This window comes from Thermobia domestica, chromosome 15, assembly GCF_964235325.1.
Source record: "Thermobia domestica chromosome 15, izTheDome1.hap1.1, whole genome shotgun sequence".
Lineage (NCBI taxonomy): Eukaryota > Metazoa > Arthropoda > Insecta > Zygentoma > Lepismatidae > Thermobia > Thermobia domestica.
The window spans coordinates 197,475,684-197,502,816 of NC_137468.1; the positions used below are offsets into that span (position 1 = coordinate 197,475,684).

Sequence of the window (27,133 nt, forward strand, 5' to 3'; positions counted from 1 at the left end):
CAGTGGCTTTACCTAAAACGAGAAGAGAAATACAATGCTTTACTTTTGGATAGTTCTCATGTAATACCCTGTATATATATATATATATATCCTATGTTGTTCGAAAAACTGCTCCAGAAGTAGGTGTCAGCTCGAGCGTTAGTTCTGGGTTTCGCAACATATGGAACTGGCTCCATAGTTCTCCAAAGCGAAGGGCGGAATTATCCTCCAGCATCTAATCAGCGAGCATTATTACACGTGCTACGAAAATTGAAGCATATGATGATTCTGTCTTACAGTGTTGACGCAGCTAGAATATACTGTGTTAAAGAATTAGATATAATGGAGATATGGGGCCCATACTCGTCTCAATAAAGAATCATAGGGTCATAGCATTATTATTTTTACTCAAAAAGTATAAAATAATATGTAATGATAAAAATCGGTATATTATATGACGATTGTTCAAATCTCGTTAATTTTGGAAATTTATTTTGTTTTACAGTATTGAGATTATTAGAAAGCTGAAAATTGTATAAACTTAGCACAATTTTACGGTAACTTCTTCATAATAATAAATTACAAAAATCCTTTTAATCATGATCATTATCAATTAACAACGATCCTGGGAAACAATATTCACGGAAAAGAATGTTTCCAGCTACTAACACAGTTAAAAACAGGATGCATATACATATTACCAAGTATTGTAGTTTTGTATTAAATAATTTCATTATTTGCACAACACACAACCTTACAACTCAAAACGACACAAACACTGAAATATGAAGATCTGTTTATTAATTGTAAACTGCTAGAACAAAGAAGTATAGCATAACCCTGAGCTGTGTTAGGAAAGAATTAAACCATATCAAGCTGTAGTTCTTCTTTATTACCTGCACTATTATTAGGCTCAATATTGGCGAGGACCAAATCTGCTTAAAGCATGTAAGATGGCCATATATTATTAGAAAATAGGTCTGTGTACAATTATTTGTACAAATATATAGCTAGGTATATACAGGATGTCTCAAAAGTCACCACCCCTTTTAAAATCCGTACGGATGTATTTATATTGAACTTGATGTAGGAAATATACAATAGGGCTAGGGGCACATCTTTTGGATGATGGTTCCCGGACGGCCGCCATTTTGAATTTCAATGTTCTGTTTCAAACTATAGGTGAGTCATGTGATACATGACTTTAGGCTAGAATTTGCTCAGGATGTCAAAACTGAAAACATATTTAATGTATCTTTATTTGGTGAGAAGTTATTCCCCTTTTTACAGGTGGTGAACCATGCCGTTAACAACTGAGGAACGCATCCAGATCGTCAAATTGTAGAGTGGGAGAAGTGTCCGTGCAGTAGCAGCCGATTTCAATCAGCGACATTCATAACGTCACCCTGTGTAACAGGTAAACATCAATTGCCGTTATCTATAACTTCTCACCGAATAAAGATACATGAAATATGATTTCAGATTTCACAACCTGAACAAGTTCTAGCCTAAGGTCATGTATCACATGACCCACCTATCGTTTGAAATAAAAAAATGAAATTTAAGATGGCGGCCGTCCATGAACTATCATCGGAAAGGTGTGCCCTAGCCCTATTATATATTTCCTACACCAAGTTCAATACAAATACATCCGTACGGATTTTAAAAGGAGTGATAGGGAACTTTCGAAACACCTTGTATATTTCGTATTATTAGTGAAAGCTCTAAAAGCAAAAACTATTAACAAACCAAACTCTTTAAGTTACACCAAAGCTTCTTGTTTACTGTCTTTTAATATAGGTATTGGTATACTTTATGCATGCACATCATACTTCCACATCCGTCCGGTTTCCACATATTAATCTTGTACCGAATAGAAAATAAAGTAGTTTTAAACGCTGAGATTAACATTAGTTTAAGATGGCTCCGCGTTCGAAAACAAAATATCTATTGCTGCAAGCCACAGTTATGATTCTGAACAATACGTAAATTTAATGTAGAAATAAAAAAAAGTAAAATATTTGTTTGGGAGATGATAGTTAAAAAAAAGTAAAATATTTGTTTGGGAGATGATAGTTAAAGTGGCAATAATAATTTGGACACATAATACGTTATTTTCGTAACTTGTTTTAGCTACTTTATAAACATTTTCTTATTTCTTAATGTTATTTATTTACGAGGCACGTCCACAAAATAAGTGTACTAGGACCCTCGCGGGAAGAGGGAATTTGTTGTTGCTATGTTAGTCACACTGCCGTGTAGCTTAGCTCCTACCCTTTCCAGCGAGCCCAATCACGCGTCAATACATCCAAAACTATGACCACAGTAACGTCTCCCGTGAAAGATGTCGATAAAATCTGCCTCTAAGTGCGAGATTCGAAGCATTATCCGTTGTCTCGTTGTGAATGGAAAATATTCGTCTGAAGTTTTTAATGAGATCAAATCAGTTTATGGCGAAGGAATTGCGAATCGTACGAGTGTGTTTAAATAGTGTTGTGACTTTTAAAACGGTCGTGATGATGTGCACGATGAGTAAAGGAGTGGGAGACCGTCGATTTTCACTGATTCGCACATTCTCCTGACCTGGCACCTTCAGGATCTCATCTGTTCACCTCCCTGAAGATGCACATAGATGGGGAAAAAAATTTCAGCTGCTGAGGAAGTGAAGGTGTAGATAAAAAAAAAAAAAAAAAAAAAAAAAAAATCGGACAAAAGAGGTGGCGGCCGACTTTTGTGATCAAAATTGATCACTCGTTTCACTAAGTGCATCGAGAGGGATGACGACTACGTGGAAAAATAGTTCATATATGTACTGATGTAAGCATGTAAAAGTTTGTTTTAAATCAATTTTTTGAAATCTACAAAACTCTAGTACACTTATTTTCCGGAGTACTTCGTATAAAAGCAAAATTATTCCTTTCTCCATATAGAACGAATATCTTTATTCTATATGGAGAATTATGACGGTTGTTCCATTCATTATTTTTTATGAAAATAATTATACAGTTTTTAATTAATATAACACGATATTTCACGATTTTGCTGAAGTATGGAATATTTTCTTCGTAGTTTATCTCTGTTACTTGGAAGTGGAAATCATTCAAGGATAATAAGGTTGAATTTACCTCCTTCCCCTCTCAAAAAAAAAAATAAATAAATAAATAAAAAAAATCCGATTTTATAACATAGCATACGTTTTCTTTCAGCCTTCATTCCTACTGCTCTGAGTTGAAATAGTTCAACGATAAGGGTGTGAATTCACTCACCAACTTGAAAAATATTCCTCGCCTACTTCTGCTGTACACGCGACACTACTAGTTTATTTCGCGTCCGTAGAGTACAAAAGTTATGCCTTTTTTATTTTTCATATATACGATATGCATAATATACTCTTTTCCTTGCTACTAAGAATGTATAACAATTTCATACTTTCAGCCAGAAAGTCTATGCTATTTCAGGTCAGCCAATGGAATTTTCAAAAGCACAAATGATTCATACCTGGATACAAAACCAAGACCTTCGGTTCTATGTACGGTTTCAAGAAGTGAGTTCTACCAAAAAGTATTTTGATGACATATTTTTTTACAGCGAAAAGCAGTTTTGATCTTAAAATGATGCAAGCATTACGTTACTAAGAAAACTGATTATTATTAGTAGTAGTATGGATTTAAAAATTAGTGGAACGCATTCTTCTCAGTCTGTGGGACTCGTTTTAGGGGAACACAGAGGTTTCTACAAGATCACATTAGTTTAGATTTTAAGATTTTTTAAAAATGCAGCTAATATTGTGAAGAAAACTAAAGTTTAGCCAAGCAAAATATATGCAGTTCGTTACTAAGTGGTTACAATTTGAATGTTGTATATTAACGCGTAACTTTGACATAGATTCATCGATTTTGATAATTCTTTGTTTGAAATAGTATGTTCACGCGTAATTTCGACATAGGTGCACCGATTTTGATCATTCGTTTTTTGAAAGAGCACACTGAATCAATTTTAGTGTGAATCTTTTTTTAAAGATATTCTATGTAAATATATATATAATTATGTTATGTAAGGAGTTATCTTAAATACGGTACTAAAACGAAAGTTATGTATTTTATATGTAAAATTTCTGGTCTGAATCAACTCTGAGCTAGTGTTAAATTGATTTGATTTGATTTTTAGTTTATCGTTCCATTCAACAGCCAGATTATATGAGATGTGGGATCTGAACCGCATGAGCTCCCGTTGCGAATCGAACCCAGGTTTCCTACGCCAAAGGCGCGTACGCTAACCACTTAGTCATGAGGGAGTATGTTAAATTTTTTAATACGTATGCTGTTGTACAAAGAAACAGTAGATATCATGATGGAAAGTTATAACAAAAATACTACACGAGATATAATCTAAAGTTAGAATGTTCAGCAAAATGTTATTTCAATAATAAAATCTCCCTAAATAAATCAAGGAATTGATTTTTTTCGTGAAATACAAATAAGTTGTATAGTTAGCCCTAAAATGAGGTTTTTCATGGCTAATGTTGATTGAAATTTTTGTTGCGTGTAACTGTTACAATGCTTCATTAAAAGAAGTAAGCTATTTCATTATTCGAGCCATGTTTGACCAATGCTATCGTAGGGCAATCAAATTATAAACGTCTTTACACGAATTTAACAAATATTACAATAAAAATACCTTCATACGATTGATATAGATATATTCACTATTATAACCAACCGGACGGATGCTTCCATATTTATTTACCGTTTTCTTTGTTATGTTAAAAAAAAGTACAATTAATTTTAAACTCTTGCTTTTGCAGTTAAAATAATTCATGCCTTCCCATCTAATGTGTAACATTAGGCTTAAAATACAGCTTTTGCCAGTATTTCTGAAGAATTTGAAGTTTATTGGAAACCCAAGTATGTGGAAATCATGTTCAGAGAACTGCAGTTGTTTGTTACTTCCTGGAATGTTCTTGTTCCGATAAACCCAGTTAAAACCTTATCCAACATCTGTGTAGTATATTTTGAGTCCATGAAATCATCGTAACAAAGTTTGGTAGTATATATGAAGTAATCAAGGTACAGTAAGAAGGTATACAATAGCGTGCTTGTAAAACATACAGAACAGTTATTGAAAGATGAATGTCAAGTTAATTGTTTGGTCTTATCTTTTTTTTAAGAAATAACAAATATCCGGAAAGCCTAGAGCATGTTTTGATGAAACAGGAGATTTCACACAATTTCTTGCTGATATCTTCACACATTTACCAATCATTTAATACTCATAATAAGTTTATCAAAAAAGTATGATACATGTACAGCCAGCGACAAAAGTTATTTCCGTTTGTTAAAATTTATTTTGGGAATAACGGTGGTATAGCGGGAACGTACAAAAAAATTAACATTCTTCTTAATTTCCTGAAAACTGTACTCAAATTGCCCTTCTATTCTGATGTTATTTACGACACTACTTTCATGAAAAGGAAAAAAAAAAAAAACTTTTGTCGCTGACTATACATTGGCTAATAGTAAGTAGGAAAAAGAAATTTTCCTTTTTTTTCTATCATAAATAATCCAAGTGTTGATTTAAGCTGCACAAAACTTTTTTTTTTTAATTCTATCCTGAACATTGCACTCCAATAGTTCTTAAGATTTACTGAATGATCGAATTAGAAATCAATTATTGCCGCTCTCCTCTTGTGCATAAAACCTGCCTTACATATACTTCGATATCGTAGCGCCAGTGGCAGTTCATGAGGGAGTGACATCGGTAAAAAATTTAAATTTTATATCTTGAAGCTAACGGGAAAATACTTCATACAACTTTGAAAAGTTGTGTTAGTTCGTAGCAGTATATATTACCTATGTGACTTCCCCAAAGATACACCACTGGGTAAAGCTTTTTAATTTTTTTTTTACAGCTGGTATGAATTTTGGCGTCTTAATTACGTATTGGTATGCATACTATTTCATATCAGTCCAATTTGATCACTGGTTTTAGTAATAATTTCAGGACTGTATCAACTGCAAGAAATTTCTAATGCTTAGAAAAATTACAGAACTTTTTATTTTTCACAACGTAAAATCTGTTAATTTAGCTACTCTCCTAAAAATAGATCTTTTTCTGCTGCAGACCTCTCGGAAATATTTCCAACTCTTAATATTATTAGCAGTAACATTAGATCAATTTTTCATTATTAAAAAAATTAAAAAAAAATAAAGCAAGATCACATTATTCTGCCTTCACTGGCAGGCTAATTGAGGCATACTGAGAAGCTTCTATGTACCACGGTCTTCAGTTCAATTATAGCATATTTTCTTTTACTCTTTTTCCTTCTGTGGCCCCGCGTAGCGTAGTCGCTAACGCTGTCGCCTTCGGTGCGAGCGGTCCCGGGTTCGATTCCCGGTGTAACACGCTTTTTCAGGACAGCCACCCTGAATGAGGTTTTCCTAATTCACACCAGACAAATGCTGGGGTGGTACCTAACTTATAGGTCCTAGGCCGCTTCCTTCCTTCCCCAATCCTTTCTTCCTTCTCTTTCCCCGGATTGTGTGGTCGCCGTTGGACGTCATCCCTCAAATCGTGACGGGCTAAATGGCCTTAGATGCCGAAAACCCAGAAATCTAAATCCTAAATCTTTTTCCTTCTATCGTATCATGATTCTTAGAGCAATGGTGTGTTGTGTCGTGCAACCCCATAGGGTGTGTCGCAAAATTTTAGGATTTAAAAATAAAGAATTTATAGTTAGTTCAAACTCTACCAGTCAGCACTTTCAGTGGCAGCAACAATGTCAGTACTATACAGAGTCATCACTTAAGAGTAACTTACATGCTTATACTATTATTAATTAAAAATGAAATAAGTGTGTCGCAATGTTGTGGTCGTCAGTCAAAAAAAGATTGGAAACCACAGCCTTAGAGTACAGTTCCTTCTTAGCTAATGACGCAACCAGTTTTTTTTCCCTTTGTCCACTACTATTCCCAGAAATTTCCGTTAGTTCCGTTGGACCCAGTTAGTTTTACTTATTCTTCTTCACAGTCACATTTCTAAAGCACTTGTCGTTTTTACATTGTGTACGTATTTCTTCCCGGACTTGCGAGCCACATTCGATCTCGATCTCAATAACTCAGCATAAGAACGTGTAAACAATTTCTGAATTACTCTCTGTCTCAGATGCGAGAAGAGACTGTTCAGTAAATAATTATCGTATTTCAATTTCTTTTACACAAGTTCTTATTGAAGAAATGGTGGACCATTTCGTAGATGCCTCTTGTACACCACTTCTGTCAAGCGGTTCATGTCGTATTATTTTCTCACTTGATTTCCCTATCGAACGATATCTTTCCCCTAGACTTCCTGACAAAGACTCAATGCACCCTACACATATCATCCTTTAAATGACGTGTCCCGCACATCATAGACGTTCTGGGCTTCGTTACTCGTATGGTGATCGGTTAATATTATTAAATTTTGAAAAATGGAGAGAATTTTATATCCAATAACCAGTAGCGTAACTAAACGCTTGGGGGCCTCTCCTCTACGTCCCATTTCACGATTTGGGCCCCCCTGCATTGCGGGGCTTTTATTTACGCCCCTACCAACTGTTAATAATTAGTAAAAGATCAAAATGAAACTTAATGTAGCTTCTGAGCGATTAAATATAGTATTTAATTATTTCGTTTTTCTTTTTTTAACTTTGGTTTTGAGATCCGATTTGATAAAATGAATGTGATGATTGGGAGATTGTCTGCTGGGTATGATGCTGATAATATTCATAATGAAAATTCATAATGGAAAGCATTTGAACTCGATACATTATTTCACGTTAAATGCTATATATTGTAGAACAACACATGTGAAGTAGTGATTCAATAAAATTTGTTTGATTTTTTCGTGACCATAATATGGATCGATTTTACATGCAGAAAAAAAAAAAAAAAACTGAATTGGTTACAATAACTAGTAACATTATGAATGAAAACCTTTCGCTATAAATTTTACGTCATGTAATTTTATTTTCGTATTATTTTAGATTTTATAAGATGATTATATTATCTTAAGATTCCTTTTGTTAGTCTCTTCTCTAATGTAATGAGACTTTTCTATTGCATTTTCGCATTGCAACGTTTATAGTTTACAGTACACTAGTTCTTTGCTGTACATATTTAAAGCTAAGTACAGTGAAACTTACATGTAACAGAATAAGTTTTTAACATAAACATTAATAATAAAACAGGAGTGCGGTGAATTCTCATATACAGGGTGTTATAAAAGTGTGGCACAATATTTTCGAAACAGATTCCTCATATCAAAATAAGACAAAAAGTCATTTTTCATATTGTCGAATTCCGCGTCATGTAAGAGTGACAGAGTTGCCAACTTTTTAAATAATAGTTGTATTTAGATCGTAATAAACAAAATAGTTTTAATATACAGTTATTAAAATTAAATAGTAATGTTATTTAAAAAATAGTTCACAGGATATCATAGCACGATATGTAATCAAATGCAGTTGAGTTCTTCATCTAGTCGCTGCCTTAGATTTTGGGGAACGCTGTAATTTCAATGGATGGCAACACTAAAAATTCTTGCGGTTCATATTTTCTGTTATAGAATAACATTATCTATGATTCTGGTAAGTTGTTTCATTATCTTCTTTCACTGATAGAAAACAAGCAAAAGAAAAATGATAAATTTTCTATTATTTTTAGTATGTGAGGCTCTTAAAGCTCAACAATTCGCTGGAACTGGAAAACCCATTATGCTCACTTTTCTTTTTTTTCCCTATCGATTTTTCTTTTTTTTTTTTCAAAATACACTAACTGTCTTTTCATGTCATAATGAGAAACGAAATGTAGAAGAACTGTTATTTCTTCAATAAAATCAAGCCCAAAATTACTGCGATCTTAGCCAATAATTAGTTTTTGGATCAGGGGCCACAAATTTTGTAAACGGCTCCTAAATCGAGTTCTTATATTTTTTACGGAATAAGCACATCATACTGAGTTAAGTGATAGTTTGGGTTTGGCTACATCATATGTAGTTCAGATATAAGGCCTACAAGAAAATTTTTGTTTGAAATATATTGGATCTTTTGATCCAAAAATTTAAACTTGAACAGTTACCAAGATTCGAAGAAAACAATAGCATTTATTAAATTAGTTATGCTATCATGTAATAGGTATGTTGACACGGGCGCAGATCCTGGAGGGTGGCGATGAAAGGGGCTCGGCATCCCCAAAGTTTGCTTGGGTTCCAGGATCTGGATGCATTTGCTTGGATATCTAAACAACGAAATACTAATACTTGAACCTTCCTTCCCCCTCCAAGCTCTACAAAAATCGGTGCCATAGTATGTTGAATAGGTATATCTGTAATTTAATACTTTGTAGAGAATGTCATTTGTTTCATTTTATCTATAAGAAGAAAAAAAGAAATAATTGAATTCTATTTTAAAATTTCACTCGTATGCTGCATTTCTTCAGTCTCGTCCCCCACTTTTTTATGTTTGGAAATCACCGCACAACTTACCAATATACTTTGAAATGTGTTAATTACTGACTTGAAGCTTGAAAACGTTAATAAATTATACGCTTTGAATTGAACTGTGAGGTAAGTATGTATTACTAAAAAATCCAATATTTGACAGCAATGGCGTATTTAGAGGACTTTTGGGCTTAAGCCCCCTGAAATTTTAATTTACTATATTAAAGTAAAAGACATATCTTGCAGAATTTTCACATTTCCGGGACTAAAGTTAGCAACCCCTCCCCCCGGAAACAAAATCGTAAATACGCCACTGTTTGACAGTCTTCTAACCGTTTTATTTCCTAACAGTTTGGAAGTGTCTGTAACCTGTGTAATGAAAAGCTACTATCGTGTACTAACACATTTTGAAATACTTCAGTAGTTGTGAAGCAAAGGTCGCATATGCTTAAGAATGACTTAATTTTTTTTTTTCAGTTATGTTTCCTAACAATTAATGGATTTTATAAATAATAACAATTTGTCATTGTGAGTGCTATCAAAAGAAAAATTTTCGAGAAACAGCAGTATCAACCTGCTTTTATTTTATCTATTTATTTTGGTTTTATACCGCATGATATCATAGGATTCCGTTAATATAGATTTCACTGTACTTCCAAATTTCGATGAAACAGATAATTCGCCTCTTGGTATCTATTATGCTATCCGTACACGAGCCACGTAAAATTGATCAAAATTCTTAAATAGTCTTGAGGGGGCGTGTTACGGTGTTCAATGGTAGAGTGCTTACCTCTTAGGGGGCGCGGTGGCTCAGTGGTAGAGCGTTCACCTCCGGTGCTTGGGGTCCCTGGTTCGACCCAGTTCGCGCCGTGTGGACTTTGTGGTGGACAAACACCGTGATCGTAGATTTTCTCGGGGTTCTCCCGTTTCCTCTCACTTTCTTCATTCCACCATTTCACTTATCTCTCATCACCGTCTCCTTTAGCCTAAACGGCATCATCGTGGGACGTAAAACTTAAAGATTTCATTTCATTTTTTCATTTTTTGCTTACCTCTTATGCTAGAAATCTGATTCGATACCAGGCCAAATGAGTTGTGAGTTGTCCATGAAGTTCGAGTGGACATCATCATATCCTTGGCTTTTCTCGGGCTTCCCCCACATTCTCATTCCACCAATTATTTCATATGTGATAGCTTTCATTAATCATCCGTTTCTCTTAGCTTAAAGGGCATAAGAGTGGAATGATTTAACTTGATGATTTTATTTCATTTTTCAATCAATCTTGAAAGATACGGCACACCATCAATGAGACTGAATGCGGCTTTATGTAATTCTTGCATGAAAGCCGAGCTAAATAATTAATATACGTAGATCTGCCTAGTTTCTGAGAAGAAAAAAAAGTAATAAAATTCTTATTGTAACACTTATCAAGTCTTTTAGACTTAATTGCTGATTTTACATCTTTTGGATCCTGCGTACTTTTTTTTTTCCTCTCCAATGGTCTAGAAAGGAAACTGAATATCATATAACAGACTATATATATATACAGTGGAACCTGGATAATTCGAACCTCAAGGGACCAGTAGAAAAATTCGAATTATACAAAAATTCGAATTATACAAAAATTCGAATTAGAAAAGTTTTTGTAAATGATTGAAATAAACAATCAAACTTCAGGTTTTAACATAAAGACCATTATTGGAGCTAATAATAAGTGTTTTAAGTATCATACACTCATTGTAAAACTAGAAAAAACATAGGTTAATACAATATGAAGTAAAATACTGTACTGTAATACGTACGTACATACCTTAGCACTGTATTGTGCATGAACATTGAAAAAATCATAAAAACAGAAAAGAATATTACTGTATTAATAGACAAATAACTATCATGAAACTCAAAAAAATCAACATTTTTCAGAAAATGCTGAGATCTTTGCTTGTTTCCTAGAGTTGAATTTCAGTTTAGCGTCCCTTTCAGCAGCGAGGCTATATGAGACGTGGACCTACTGATTAACGTGGAATCCGAACCACATGAGCTCCCGCCGGGAATCGAACCCGGGTCTCCCGCGCCAAAGGCTTAGCCATGGATGAGCTCGCTTGTTTCCTAGAATTTAGTCTCTGGGTCATTACAAACGAATCTAACAAATTCAAGGAACTGAATAGTTCATCACTTACTTCATTTTTGCTTTCCAAAAACCGTCTGAGTTGCGTGATGTGCTTCGCTGCCTCGGCCGCACTTGGAACTGATCGGAAAGCCTGCTACAGTACGTATCTTCATCCGTTTCTTGGAAAATCCGACCCGATGACTTGACCTCCTTTTAGATTTACACGGCAAAAACTTCGAATTATCCAGATTATAATTCGAATTAACCATGATTTTTTTTTTTTTTTAGCATTGTTTGTATATAAAATTCTAGGGACCAAGAGAAAAATTCGAAATAAAGAAGTTTTCGAATTACAGAAGTTCGAATTATCCAGGTTCCACTGTATATATATATCCTATAAAGCCCTTATCTTACTATGCTGCAGTTTTCTGCTAATACTTCATGGCTAGAAGGGGATTAATGAAAATACAGGGTTAGTATAAATGATTCATTCGTTTCTAAAAGGCTATATTTTCAAAAGTATTACACGCACACACATGAAAGATATATGAAAATAACCACAAACTCACCAAGTTTATATACCCTTTACAAATGTTCAATATGTGCCTCTTTGGTGACACTACACACATCCAAACGATACTCGAGCTCATTCCATACATTTTGTAGCATAGTCCTATCAATTGTCTACACTGTAGCACTGATGCGTTCTTTGAGCTAAACTAAGGATTGCGGTAGTGAGGATACGTAAACAAGGTCCTTAACATTTCCTCGCAGGAAGAAGTCGCAGGGCGTTAAATCAGGAGATCTGGGAGGCCAGGGGAACAAAACTAGGCCATTCTCACCAATACGCCCAATCCAGCGATGCGGAAGTTCATCGTTTAGGTAGTCACGAACTGGAATGTGCCAATAAGGAAGTGCCAAACTCTCCACAATACAAACATGGTGAGTTTGTGGTCCTTTTCATATATCTTACATGTGGGTATTTGTAATACTTTTTTTTTTTTTTCAAACCGAATGTATCATTTATGCTAAACCTGTACTTAAAACAAATTATACTAGACTTCTTGGCCAAAACTTTAATTTAGTTACATCTTACTCAATGGTTTTGCTCAAGTTTTGTTAGATCGTGTACGAACGGTATTAGAGTAGTAATCCTCTTATTGTGATCACATAGACGCTTCCACGACTCTATCAACGCATTCAAACTTAACAAACAGTTAAAAATGGAATGAGAGGTCTACAACAATCTAAAGTTAATCCGAAAACACTTTCAAAATGGGCCAAATTTCTCTTGCTGATTGTATCAGAATAAATAAAGTACTGCTGTAATCAAATAACATTTCCAACACTTTGTAAAAGTAAATTCATCACTTATTACGCGTATAGGCATTCTTTTTCCTTCACTATAGTATCATACGTGTCTTATTAAAATGGCAGTGTATATACGTAAAAAAACACATATTACAAATTAAAATCATTGTTGGTCATTATTTGACTTTCGGGGACAAAGAAACTATTACAACAATCAAAATATACAAACAAAGCTTTGCTTTATAGAATACATACATCTAATTAAATATTTAGAAAGTGAAGTCGTTTGTTTTAACTACCTGTATAGCAATATTTAAAATGCTTACTGTAAAAACAAACTCGATTGATAATACTGAAATATCGTACAGTTCTTGTAACTTGGAGGTAACATATAATGTTAATTTACAGCTGAAACATCATGTTATGTTTCACAGTATAGCGTATCCATACAATTGGGAAAAATATATATATATATGTATATACAAGTTTCAACTAATTGTCAACGCATGCAACAAGATATGTATGGCACAATATATCTATATAAAAGCACAATATTTATATCAAGAGTTGTGATAAGAAAATATTTAAATGATATAAGATCCTATCAAGTGTTTCTGAGAGAATTAAACCAATGTATAACAACATAAGAACTTGTATTTTAATATTTTACGAAATTATAGTTATTTCTACGAGCGCTTTCGTGCTTCTAACGTAATCGCTGAGCTGTGGAAAGACAGCCGTTAACTCTTGAAAGATCAAATGGTTTCGAATATTGGTCGAGCAGGCCATAACAACAGGACGTAACTAAGGAGGGGGAGGGAGGCAAACGAGGCTTGTGCCCTGGTGCCGAATTGAGGGGGGCGCGAAACTGGGCAAATATTTATTTTCACTATAAGGCAAGGAAAGCAGTTTTAGCAAACTAGAAATCGTAAAAAATTATCTCAGAAACTTAACAGGACAACGACGACTCACCAACCTTAGGATCATATCCATAGAGCATAAGTTAGCTTCCAGCTTTTTGTATCTTCATTTAAGTTACACTGATTAAGAGATTTGCAAAATGTCCGAGTATAATACTCGAGACTGTTTGTCATAATTAAATATTCTATTCTAACAGACTGTTGATTCATTCTATACATATGCACATCACGATATAATTCCAAAAAACATTGGGATTTGCAGTTATTATGATAAGACTATAAGAATGTATTAGGCATGCTACTCTCATATTATTTGGCAATCAAATACTAATTAGTTTAGTATTTTATCTTGTACTAAAAATTAAATTATGTTCTGCAATTTTGAAATCAAGCTTTACTACTTGAAGAAAAATGAAATAGAAGAATTACTGTGCGATGCCAATAGCAGATGCAGTCGGAGAGCGTTTTGGTTTGGTTACTCAGTGGAAGGGGGAGCGCTAAAGTGAGTTTTTGCCCCGGGCAACAACTAGTCTAATTGCGTTGCTGCATAACAATCTCTCTCAGTCCTACCAGAACAACATCAGAAGCAATAAATACAGTCTAAAAGATTTAGTGCAAAGTGTTTATAGTCGCAAGAAGAAAAAAAAAAATTCAGAAGAAAACATTTTCGGGCAGAAGGGGTTTGCATTATCAAGAGTTTTAACGTCGTTATTATTCAATTAGGCACATACAACTAGTGACATTCTGAGAACAAACGCGGGTTATCCTGAGCTACCGATGAAGGTGGTGGTATTTGCTGAAACAATCTAGTACAAATAAATAAATAAATAAATAAATAAAAATAAATTAAATCTTTTAAGTTTTACGTCCCATGATTATGTCGGCTAGGCTAAAGGCGACGCTGATGATGAGAGAAATGAATAAAATGGTAGAAACGAGAGAACCCCGGGAAAACCTACGCTCATGGTGTTTGTCCACAAAGTTCACTTGGCGCGAACTGGGATCGAACCAAGGACCCCATGCACCAGAGGTGAATGCGTCAAATTATGTCTAAATAAATATTTATAAAAAGTCCAATTTAATTTTATTTGTCTGCCCTTTTGAAAACATTCTCTTTGAGGAAACAATTCTACTCAAGTTTTAAAAAAAAAGTGGTATAATCGAGTTCAAAAGTTCATTCTATGTGAGAAAATTTCTGTTGTTGATCAGCTTAAAAAGAACTGAACATTTGTAATTTGCGGCTCGCTTAAGTCTATTTCTGGGTGCCTACTAACCTTCTATGTTTGAAGTAATACAAATTCTTAGTCACAGTCCAAAGTAATGCTGACATGCTGAGTAATCCTTACGCAATCCTAATTTTCGAATATTTTTCGTCTCCCGTTCAAACACAGTAGCGTGCTGTCGACTGAGGTAAAAAAGAAATGAGCTCTCATTGATCCAAGTTGAGGATCTGCTGTCTTGAAAGAAATTATTTGTATTTTAAACATGACTCATCTTAGAGGAAATGGTGTTCTCTGGTTCCATGTATCTTGAGCTTCTGTGTCACTTTGCATTCTTTTTGCATTCTTTCAAAGTATTGTCTCATACGGTATACTCTTTTGGGGAAATGCTTCACGCATCAATGATATCTTATTAATACAGAAAAAAGTAATTAGAATTATGACAAATTCACATCAAACAGCGCATTGTAAACCTTTATTTAGAAATTTGAGAATATTAACTGTGATAAATTTGTATATATATACAGCTATTTTGTTCGTGAAAAACAGACTACCTGAATTACAGTGCAGATACAACTTGCATTCGTACAATACAAGGTACAATAAACTCATAGATGTACCATATAGGAGACTCAATAAGTCGAAGAACAACTATGATGTAATAGGCATAAAATTGTATAATGGGTTGCCTAGTGAATTATCTTCAAGTCCCATGAATGTGTTTAAGCATAAATTATACAATTGGCTAATAGAAAGACCGTTTTATTCATTAGATGAATACTTTACGCAAATTAAATGTGAAAGTTAACATTGTAATTTTGATGTATATTTTGACGTTGTCTATTGCCATAATTGGTTCAAGGACAATAAAATTATTATTATTATTATTATTATTACTTAATGAGTCCCTCGGTGGGGAAGAACTAGGATTGCCAACTCTGGAAAATAAAATTACCGGTACCCCCTCAAAATTCCCTATGATATTGGCCTAAGTGTGAAGTATCGTTATTCGGACCCATCCATGGAAAACAGATGTAGTATCGCGGACAAATGTGCATTAACACCTGAATTCTGCATATGCTTTGTACATTTGCTAATAAGCTTAATAGATACATTGTGCTAAAAATTAGAAGCTGAAATTGGTATTGGGCATTTTACTGTATTTACCAGTAACTGCCACTTCTTTGAAATTATTGAAACATATGAACAAAAGTATATTAACCCTTACGTGACAATTTTGGATTTATAAAATGAAATTTACTCTTTAAACTTATACTTCAACTGTGGGAAATTGCTTTAAGAAGTCCTAAGAAAGGAAGTTGGATGTTTACGGAAAGTTTTCATATGCAGCAGCTAGGAATGTGAAACGAAACAATACAACAAATATTGTACAACGAAATACGTATAAGTTATTTACCAACAATCGATGGACAATTTAAATTTATTGCCGGACAATTATGACAAATTTACGCATTCTGTTTCTATTGTTGAAAACAAAGTTCCACAATAAAATCTAATTGTTATCAAATTTCTTATGTTAAATGAATGAAAAAAAAAAAACTGCTATAAATTTCTAAAACGTTGCTTAATGTATAATACAACGGAAACTTGTATTTATAAAGACACTTCTGAATTACCGATTTCAAAATACCGATCATAAAGGAGCTGGTAACAAGTTTGTACCGGTCACTGCCCTTAATCAAAATATCAGCAATATTTTGGGCCAGGCCGGTGAAATACCGACCAGTTGCCAACCCTAGGAAGAACTGACTTTAATTTCCAGTGAGAGATTGTGGTTCGGATCTCACGTTAATTTGTAGGTCCACGTTTCATATAGCCTTTCTGCTGAAAAAGGACACTAAACTTCAAACCAACCAAATTACCTATCTCGGATTAGCAACGTGGCTCTGGTTGTCGCGTGCAGTGTAACAACGTGAAACACGCTAACACAAGAAAATCACATTTTGCAAATCCTTTCTCCTAGACCTCATATTTACAAGATAACTTGCAAAATAAGAGAAAACATTGTTTTCTTCATCTCTACGACAGCAAATGAACCCCATTTGGCAAAAATCAAATGTCTTGCTTTTCATATACTGTGACTATTCGTTACCGAAGCGATCTGAACAGAAAATAATTAAAAATAAGAAAAAGCCTTCCATCAGTTTGGTTTCCGGCGCAGTACTGCGCCTTCATGGTAGTACTGCTCTATATCCGATCCAGCTTTAAGTTACAGAAAATTGTATAAAAATCTAATCGCTCAAAGTTATCGGCAGATAAAAAGATTTTAATATCGAGACTGTTTTTGATATTCTTGTTCACTTCGAATGTATCTTATTGTAAACATTTCTTTTGCTCTAAATATATTATTTTGCTTTCAAATTGAAATTGGTGCGAACGGTCCCGTGTTCGATTCCCGGTGGGGTCACTCGGTCGAAAAAGTATAAAACGCTTTTTCAGGCCAGCTACCGTGAATGAGGTTTTCCAGGGTTTTCCTCATTCACACCAGGCAAATGCCGGGGTGGTATCTAATTTATAGGTCCCAGGCCGCTTCCTTCCTTCTCCAATCGTTTCTTCCTTACCTTTCCCCGGATTGTGTGCTCGCCGAGGGACGTCATCCCTCAAAACGTGATGGGCTAAATGGGCATAGATGCCGAAAGCCCAGAAATCTAAATCCTTCAAATTAAAATTTCTGCTTCAGTAATTCGAATATATGTTATTAAGTTAAGACGAGCAAACTTCAAGTGATTAGATGTTAAAATTAAGGATGAGTGAAGTAACAATACACTCTCAGAAACACCTGATCGAATTTCATTAATCTTATAATAATTACTGTACGTATCATAGATCATAAAACTGTTTAACAGTTCTTTCTGTTGACTTAACAGAATGACAGTTTTTCAAGTGAACGTTAAACACTAAAATAAACCAGGAAATACTAAAATTATTTCATGAGTATTAAATTGTATGAGTAACGTTTGGAGATAAATAGGGTGACCAGCTCACAATTTATTTGGTTTGCTCAACCAGATTGCTTAGCATCTGTTTGGCATTTAGTTTTCTCTTTTCTAGCAGAAATTTGTGATGAAAATTTCTGCTATTTTTTCCCCTTACAGATATGAAAGATGTACTAAAAGTGGTGCCGTAAGCAGAAATACAGTTTGTAAGATATTAAAAAGATGTCAATACACATACGAAGCGCATCCAGAAAGTAATTTCCCCACACATCCCATAGCTAGGAAACTGCATGTTGCGTGAAGCAACTGCGTGCACGTAAGAGAGTAAGGCCCTAGTATGGCGCATGCGCAAGTGGAATTTTCCTAGTGCTCTCAGTAGCGTCGTAGCAGTGGTTGAAGATGGACGTTCCTATTCCAGCTCCCGCCACGTGTGAAGTGCGAGCAGTAATAAAGTTTTTGAATGCACAGGGCATAGCTGAAATCCATCGTCAGCTGTGCCAGGCCTATGGGCCGATCGTCATGAGCAAGCACATAATGCGTTGTTGGTGTAGACAATTTGCAGCAGGATGCCAAAATGTACATGAGGAGGAGCGCATTGGAAGGCCAACCGTCATCACAGTCGACCTTGTGAGCCTTGTTCGGGAACGCATCATGCAGAATTGTCGCTTCACAATAACGAAACTCAGCAGTCAGTTCCCGCAGTTTTCTCGCTCCTTATTGCACACCACTGTCATGGAGCGCCTGTTGTTCAAGAAGTAGAAGTTGTATGGCAGGTGGGTGCCGAAGCAACTGACTCCAGAATACAAAGCAAGGCGTATGGGTCAGCATTGACATTTTTGCAACGATACAGCTGACGATGGCTTTCAATCGGCTCTATGCCCTATGCATTCAAAAACGTTTATCACTGCTTCGCACGCGGCGGGAGTTGGAATAGGAACGTCCGTCTTCAACCACTGCCACGACGCTACTGAGAGAACTAGAGGAGTTCCGCTGGAGCATGCGCCATGCTAGGAGCTTACTCTTTCACGTGCACGCAGTCACTTCGTGCAACATACGGTTTTTTCCTAGCTATGGGATGCGTGGGAAATTTACTTTCTGGATACACCTCGAATAAATTAATGAGAAGCAACCAAAAATTTCAGGTAACTTTGCATATTATTAAGTGAATATAATAATCATTGGATCTGGTCACCCCACGTATATATGGGTCCATATACTCATTTTACTAACAACATATATTTTTAATATACAAAAGGCAGCGGAAAAACAAAAATTTACTGCTTTTACAGTTTTCTTCTTCTTATACAGAAATTAAATCATTGTACCACACACACACATACACACACACACATGGACATCCATGTTCCGTTCAAAAAACATACCTTTTTCATCAACATTTACACATTTATTTGTACACTTTCTGTAAAAACAAGGAAAAACAATGAATTCAATGAAACATATTTCATTTAAAAATTGACATAATTACAGTATACACCTGCGGGAACAGATAGGCGTTGGAAAAGCAAGTAGCTGTCGAAAACAAAATTTCATTAGGAAGTTCTTTCTTCTTCTTCCGGGTCGAAAGAAAGACACTATTCTCATGTATCTAGAAATGCTTCTAAAACCGTCATATTTGTGACTAAAATATATATATACATATATATATGTATAATAATCATTATTCTTATATATATATATAAAAATGAAAGAAATATGCATCATTTATATATATGCCTACTGAAATCACAGTTGACAATTTCGGCATACCGACCCCTTCTTTTTAAACGTTACAAATTACTCCAATTCGAATCCATCACAAAATACAAACCATGGTGATGTATGTATATTTGTAGCTCTTCAGGCTTTGACTTGTTTCAGGTAGTAAATATACAAAAAAAGAAAACTTTCCGTATCCACGCTTGAACACATACAGGTACAACTGTTTTGTAGTTCTATTTTTTGTCACTTTTTGTGGACAAAAAATATATATCTATCTATCTTTTTCCCTTTAATGTTAACATAACCATTCTTTCGTGAAATATATATATGTATATCACATGTTGTTTGGTCGACATACATAACTGCTGTTGAATTTTCAGAATTTGTTCAGTGGTATTTTTTTTTCTTTCTTTTAATAGTCATTTTCTTTTAAATTTTAAACTCAAACTGGCGTAACAGTGATAGTTTCAATGTCACCTATGGATTTAACTCGTCGATGACGTTTTTGTACACAGACCGAGTTACAAGGGAGAGCCGGGGGAGAGGGTAACGACTCGGATTGTTCTGAAAGCACATTAAGGTCACCTGCGGGTGAAGGAACCGTATCTGGGGAAGCACTTTCCTGTTGTTCTTGGAGTTGTTTTTGTTGTTGTTTGTGTGTATCCTGTTTATGTAAATCCTGTTTAACCTTCAGGCCTAACGCCCTACTTAGAGAGCCCTGAAAGTACAGAAACAAGAAAAAGAAGGTTCAACATTAGAAGTGACATATACAATATAACAACACATCTAATCTAAAATTTCAAAGAAAATACACTTATTTATATTTCAATGTGTATGGGCGATATTTCGTAATCAATTGGACAGGGTGACCGAGAAGTACTGTACTATAGAAGAAATTACATATGTGTGTCACAATATTTTTAGAACAGATTCCTCACACCAAAATAAGAAAAAAAAGTTCATATGGACCTGTGCTCAAAAGTGGATAGTTTTGGAGTTATAGGGTGTCGAAAATGTAAAACAAGTGAACTTTAGAAGTTCATAGCTCCACTACTATGGGACCTATCGTAGTCGGATCAGGACATCATTGAGAAACTGCTATCTATGTTTAAGAATGCTATGTTTAAGAATGCTATCTATGTTTATGAATGCTCCAGTACTTGCACACCAATTTTTAGAGAGATAGATGGAGAGTACTCCCAAACAGCTTCTCTAAAACTGATTGTGCAAGTACCGGAGGTTCTGAAAGATGGATATTTGGATAGTTCACATACTAGTTCCTCAGTGATATCTTGACCCAACTACGATCTGTCCTGTAGTAGTGGAACTTTAAAGTTCATGTTTTATACGTTTTCGGCATCCTATAACTACGAAACTGTGCATTTCGGACCACAGGTTCACATGAACTTTTTTTTTTTTTTTTTTTTTTTTTTTGTTATTTTGATGTAAGGAATCTATTTCCAAAATATTAAGCCAAATTTTTGTAACGCCCTGTATATATTGTTCTTTCGTTTTAGTGAATGATGCTGTTCTAGGACGAGAAAATAACACTACTGTGCAGGCATGAAGGTTACTCACACTGAGATGTAGCTAATGGGTTCAGTCGACGTTATTCCGAACAACTTGTAATCCTGCTTCACTATGGAACGATTGCTGGAGAAATTTTAAAGAAAATGAAGAATGTGTGCGAACAACTGGCGCAGATTATATTCTGTATGCGCTTAATTATTTGAGATTTCGCCTTCAAATATATGCGAAATTCGAGACAGAGTACATTGAGCATCCTGTGATTCTGCCTATGGTGCGGTACTTTTCGGTACACCCTGTAGAATTATTCGTGTCTTTCTTGGAGGAGTAAAGGAGAACAAAGAACTAAAAATTATAATTCAAAGGAAGACCTACAATACATTTTTCTTTCTTTTTGGTAAAAGTACCTACACATAGTAGGGATTCATACAGGTTTTCCTTTCTATTTTTAGTTCTGATTTCTCTTCTATTCCTTTGAACCTTTCAATTTGTCAGAAGAATGGTGTAAGAGCAAGAAAAGTTCTACATTGGGAACAACATTTATCTTAATACATTTAGAACATCAAACTACCTAACTGGGTAAGTCATAAAGAAATAAACACTTCATAATATTTTGTGATTGGACTTCGTCAGATGAGTAGAAGACGAAGATTAAAATGTCTTAATGTCCATTAATATATAATGCTTGTTTTGTCCATTTTTAAAAAATTTAGCTTTTTACTCGCCAGACGAAGCACATCGAGATTAGACGAAATGTTATGAAGCATTTAATTTTACAAAATGACCAGTTTGTTACAATATTTAAATATAGTTTTCTATAATCAACTTCCGAAATATTTAGACATTGGTGTGTTCTGCAATCCTTTTTTCTTTCTTTCTTTACGGAAAAGGCGAAAAAATGACGTATTCGTTCAATCAATCTCGTAATTGTACTACTTTTAGACTCGAAAATGACAAAGAACTACGCTTTTGCACATCACAAACTTATATATAAATTCGTATTTATAGTGTCTTGTCTTGTCTTGAATCCTCTTGCGAAGAATATAATAATTATTCACTGCAGCTCATGCAGCGAAGTCGGCTGTATCACTCAATATTGTTATTAGTTTAAAATATATATACAAAATGGCCCGATCCAAGATTGACGATTAGCCTGTTATGAGTAGATTTGTTTTCCACAATTTTTAATGTAATACGGGAGGAGAAGCGGCGCCAAACATTTTTATATTGTAAAACATATATTGAAGATTGTCTTAACATAACATTGTCTAGCGCCGTGTGGATTTTGTGGTGGACAAACACCGTGCTCGTGGGTTTTGTCGGGGTTCTCCTGTTTCCTCCCACTTTCTTCATTCCACCGTTTCATTCATCTATCATCATCATCGTCTCCTTTAGCCTAACCGGCATAACCGTGGGACGTAAAACTCAAATATTTCACAACTGTTGTGCACAAGTATGTGTTAAAGTACATATAAGCATTCCAGAAATATACAAATTATGCATGTTTTTATACATTACATCAAAGTGAGTAAGTGCGTGGTAACATGTGATGGTGTATTTGAAATAGTGTGATAAGTTTTAAAACTACGATTGTACCACTTTATTTCATTTGCTAGTGTTTGAAAGAAGTTTTTTTAAGGAATGCAAGAAACTACAAAGAGCTGATGCAACATCCATGGGCGGAGCTATGGAGGGGGGGAGGGCATTGCCTCCCCAAGTTTTTGACGAAATATAAAAACGCCACCTACCAAGACTTGTCAAAATTTGCGAGACTGTATGGTTGTTTTGATAGGAATTTCGGTTCTGAGAAACAAAACACGCCGAAAATGACACTCGTCTAGGAAATATTCCACAGGTCCGAGACCGACCAAAAGGTCTTTCCCCCCTCCCCTCCCCCAGCAGACAATTTCTAACTCCGCTTATGGCAAGATCTATGGACGCAACTGAAGAGGTTCTCATGCAAATAAAATAGTATTTAGCATAAGATTTCAAAGTTTGGTTCTACTATATCCTGTCCATCAGGGTTTATTATTATTATTATTATTATTTTTAATGATAAGATATGCTTTCACTTTGAAGACATTATCACTTGCATGAGGAGAAACTAGATTTTACTTTCTTTTTATTTAGTAAAACCCTCACCAACAAAAATGTAAATGCTGAATCTTTTTATATTCTATCTATAGGTAAGATAACAACACGCAGCCGTAAGATGTGAAAAACTAGACCGAAGGAGACACATAAGGTGCTAGTGGCGAATCCAGGATTTTACTTATAAGGGGAGTAAGACTAATTTTGCCCTGAATTTCTTTCAAATAGGCTGTAAATTTCGCTAATTAGCTTTGGTCTAAAATGTGTAGTAATACATTCGATGCAAATGGTCACAGCTTTGATATTGTTCATTTCTGTGTTGAAGTTCTGTGTTCCCGTGTCAACATTAAGACTATATGAGACGTGAACGTATAGCTTAAAGTGGCATCCGAACTACCGTAATGCGATCAAATTTTAGTGCTCTCCCGCCGGGAACTGAACCCCGGAACCACACGTACTCAAGATATGCACTAGCCATTAACCCAGCAGGAACCCTCCTTCTAGTTTCGACATATTTGTATCTGGGCCACCACCGTAAGACGATGCAAAAGTAACTTATGAACTTTGGTCTTCAAAAGTAATAAATGCAGTGCGACTAATCTGCTGAATATACCTCGCTCAAGAAATAATACGTGTAACTGGAATTCTTAACAGACATGTAATATGCGGAGCCACGAGGTAAGTTAGCTGTTGTGAAGCACTACTTTATTTCTCATACTCAGACGGTTATCGTCATGTATGGATCATTTCTATGGCTGAAAATAAAGCTGTTTCTATCACTTTTCATAGATAATAAGTGACAATCAACAAAGTTTCTGTAAAGATTACTTTATGAAGTACTCAATTAATTTTGTGTAACTTTGAAAAAACTCCAGTATTTAGAAGTTGCCGAATATAACGGAATACATAAAGTTGTTTCTAAGACAAGTGAGTTTCGTTTCACACATTCTGAAACTACGATCGACTTCCAAATTATTCAAATTAAATATTTAAACCGAAAGTAGCAGTAAATTTCAACCCCTTCTGGTTTTAGTAGAGGGATGCGATTTAAGATGGTGGCTTTACTTAAGACGCTAAATCGATTCCGAAAGACCGCTTCTCGCTATCTCTTGCTAGTTTTGCTCTATGAGGATCAATATTGAAACCGGAAGCAGTAGTAAATTTTTACTACTTCCGGTTTTAGTAGAGAGATGTGGAGGAGGATGGTACGTTTCCTTGAAACGATGTGACGATTCCAAAAAACGACTTCTTGTTATCTGTTACTGCTTTTGTTGTATGACGATCAACGTTGAAACAGGAAATTAATTTCTACCACTTCCGGTTTAAATAGGGGAGCTGGGAGCGCTGAATCTATTCCAGGAAATAGCTTCTCGATATCTCTTAGCGTTTTTGGTCTTATAATTGTCGACAGACGACGGGCATAGCAATTCTGTAAGACTTCCGCTATTTATGCATAACAGTTTGAATGACTAAATAAGAAAATTTGAAAATAACTTCATAATATAAATTCCAATATTCCCTTGTGAGTTCATCATGTGGTGCAAGCAATCAGGAGTATAGCCGTTGAATTATGTAGATGATGATGATACCCGCCCGATTGCGATTCTGCTGAATGTCTAATTCAGTGTGTGGTTTCTTTGAAATAATAATAGTGTCGGAAGACATTACAAGATGGCTGCCATGCTTTTTTTTTGCTTTGCTTTCTCCTTAATCGTAATAATTTGTTTGTGTGATAACGTGATATTAAACTGTCGGTCATTGAATTAAATAAGAGACAATTTTCATTTTTTGTGTTTTGTTTTAGAAATCGTCGTCGTTAGATCTAATATCTTTTCCCGAGAAATATTGAGAAGTGGAAACGTTAGTAAGACAATACAAGAAAAGGATCTGAAACTTATGAATGTCACAATCAATTTTGCAATTATATTAGTGTTATCGGCGACTCTTGTAGGGAGCATCTATATATTTTGGCGAAACACGAAAGCAGTCGATATAACAAAATGAGTTTAGACAAAGCGTCAGAATTTGGCACATGTGTACTTGTCACAATATTCTTGTCAATCATCTAGATCAACGCATTTGTTAAACCATTGAGTTAGAAAGAAAGAATGACAATTGCATAGGATCTTATCGCTATCAGCTGTGGCTTATTTAAAATATCTACCGTCCTCTCCCGACTGGTACCGTTCAATTTACATCTTTCCTACCGTGAAATTAATTCATACAGACTTGATTTTGATTTTAATGTCCCATTCAGCAGGCTATATGAGACGGGACCTACTGATTAACGTGGAATCCGAAACACATGAGCTCCTGCCGGGAATTGAACCCGGGTCTCCCACGCCAAAGGTGCTTGCGCTAACCGCTTAGCCACGAAAGAGCTCATTAATTCACAAAGAACAGCGATACAGAACCAACATAATAAGGCAATTAACTGTGCTTTTAATGAGTGGAATTCAAGAGAATTCCCAAATTTTTGAACGTAAGGAAAATTGTGTATCTGCCAAAAGCAACAATTTGAAAGAAATTCATAGTTTTCGTGAAATAAATGTTTTTCGGAGTACGTACTCGTGTACATTTGAAAAGTAATTTCAAATTTTTTTACTCCGTTAATAATAGAATTTAAACAGAACATTAATACCTTATATAAGAATAAAATAATTTTTATTGCTTTTAAAAAAAAATATTCAATAGTCACAAAAAGTATTGATGCAGGAAGTGCTTCGTTACTAAATTATATTCCTCAAGTTCTGATATTACGATTCATACAAAAAAAAAAGTTTATGAGGACATGAAATCCATAAAAACTCAGAGGATAATTCTGAGCCAAATCTTTAAGGAAATTTTAAAAATTTTGAGCCAAACAAAAAAAATCAACAAACTAAATTTTAAAAATTCTGAGCCAAATCTTCAACAAAGGAAATTTTAAAAAATTTGAGCCAAATAAAAAAAAATCAACAAACAAAATTTTAAAAATTCTGAGCCAAATCTTTAAGGAAATTTTAAAAATTTTGAGCCAAATAAAAAAAATCAACAAACTAAATTTTAAAAATTCTGAGCCAAATCTTCAACAAAGGAAATTTTAAAAATTTTGAGCCAAATAAAAAAAAATCAACAAACTAAATTTTAAAAATTCTGAGCCAAATCTTCAACAAAGGAAATTTTAAAAATTTTGAGCCAAATAAAAAAAAAATCAACAAACTAAATTTTAAAAATTCTAAGCCAAATCTTCAACAAAGGAAATTAAAAAAAATGTTACTTGGTGAAAGGGTTTGTCAAACATCCAGGAATAAATAGCGAGACAGATGTAAAGATAACTCAGATGCTTGCTGAAAATATTCGTATGAGGCTTCAGGCAGTAGTCATGGTTACTGATATTCAGTTCTATATCATTGTATGCAACAATAGAGATCTGTTTAAACACTTTGAGAATAGTATTTTACGCTTCATGACGATGCCAATTGTATGTTTCAGATTATGCACTATTTTTGGTTATTCTTACGTGTTACTGTAACCTGCTCTTAATTATGCATGAATATATATATAATTCCTGACAGACCCTATTGGATGCATCTTAAAATATTCAAATAGACAGAAAGCGCTTACCTGGAACATCTATAAAAATTAACTTAACAAACAGTTTCAAGGCACAATTCCCTCTTCTTCAGTATGACTAATCTTTGTGCTAAACTGATTTTATATTATACAGATTTGTCATTGTGATAAACCTTGAAAATTATCAGTAGAATAACGGATTTATGATTAATTTACATGATCTTTGTCACTTTTCTTATTCTACGATAGAAAATTTGCCTACGTGCAAC

At 34.6% G+C, this 27,133-nt stretch overlaps 1 protein-coding gene across 7 annotated transcripts in view; it reads right to left on the reverse strand.

The window, feature by feature from the left end:
- Positions 1–1,802: 1,802 nt before the first annotated feature.
- The window catches only part of LOC145671795 (kazrin-like), a 312,194-nt gene continuing 286,863 nt past the window's right edge, over positions 1,803–27,133 (reverse strand). For all 7 annotated transcript variants that reach the window (XM_081741014.1, XM_081741011.1, XM_081741017.1 and 4 more), the window contains one exon: positions 1,803–20,409. In XM_081741014.1, coding sequence (XP_081597140.1) covers positions 20,134–20,409 — 276 coding nt within the window. In that variant the 3' untranslated portion in view covers positions 1,803–20,133. The remainder of the gene's footprint in view (positions 20,410–27,133) is intronic.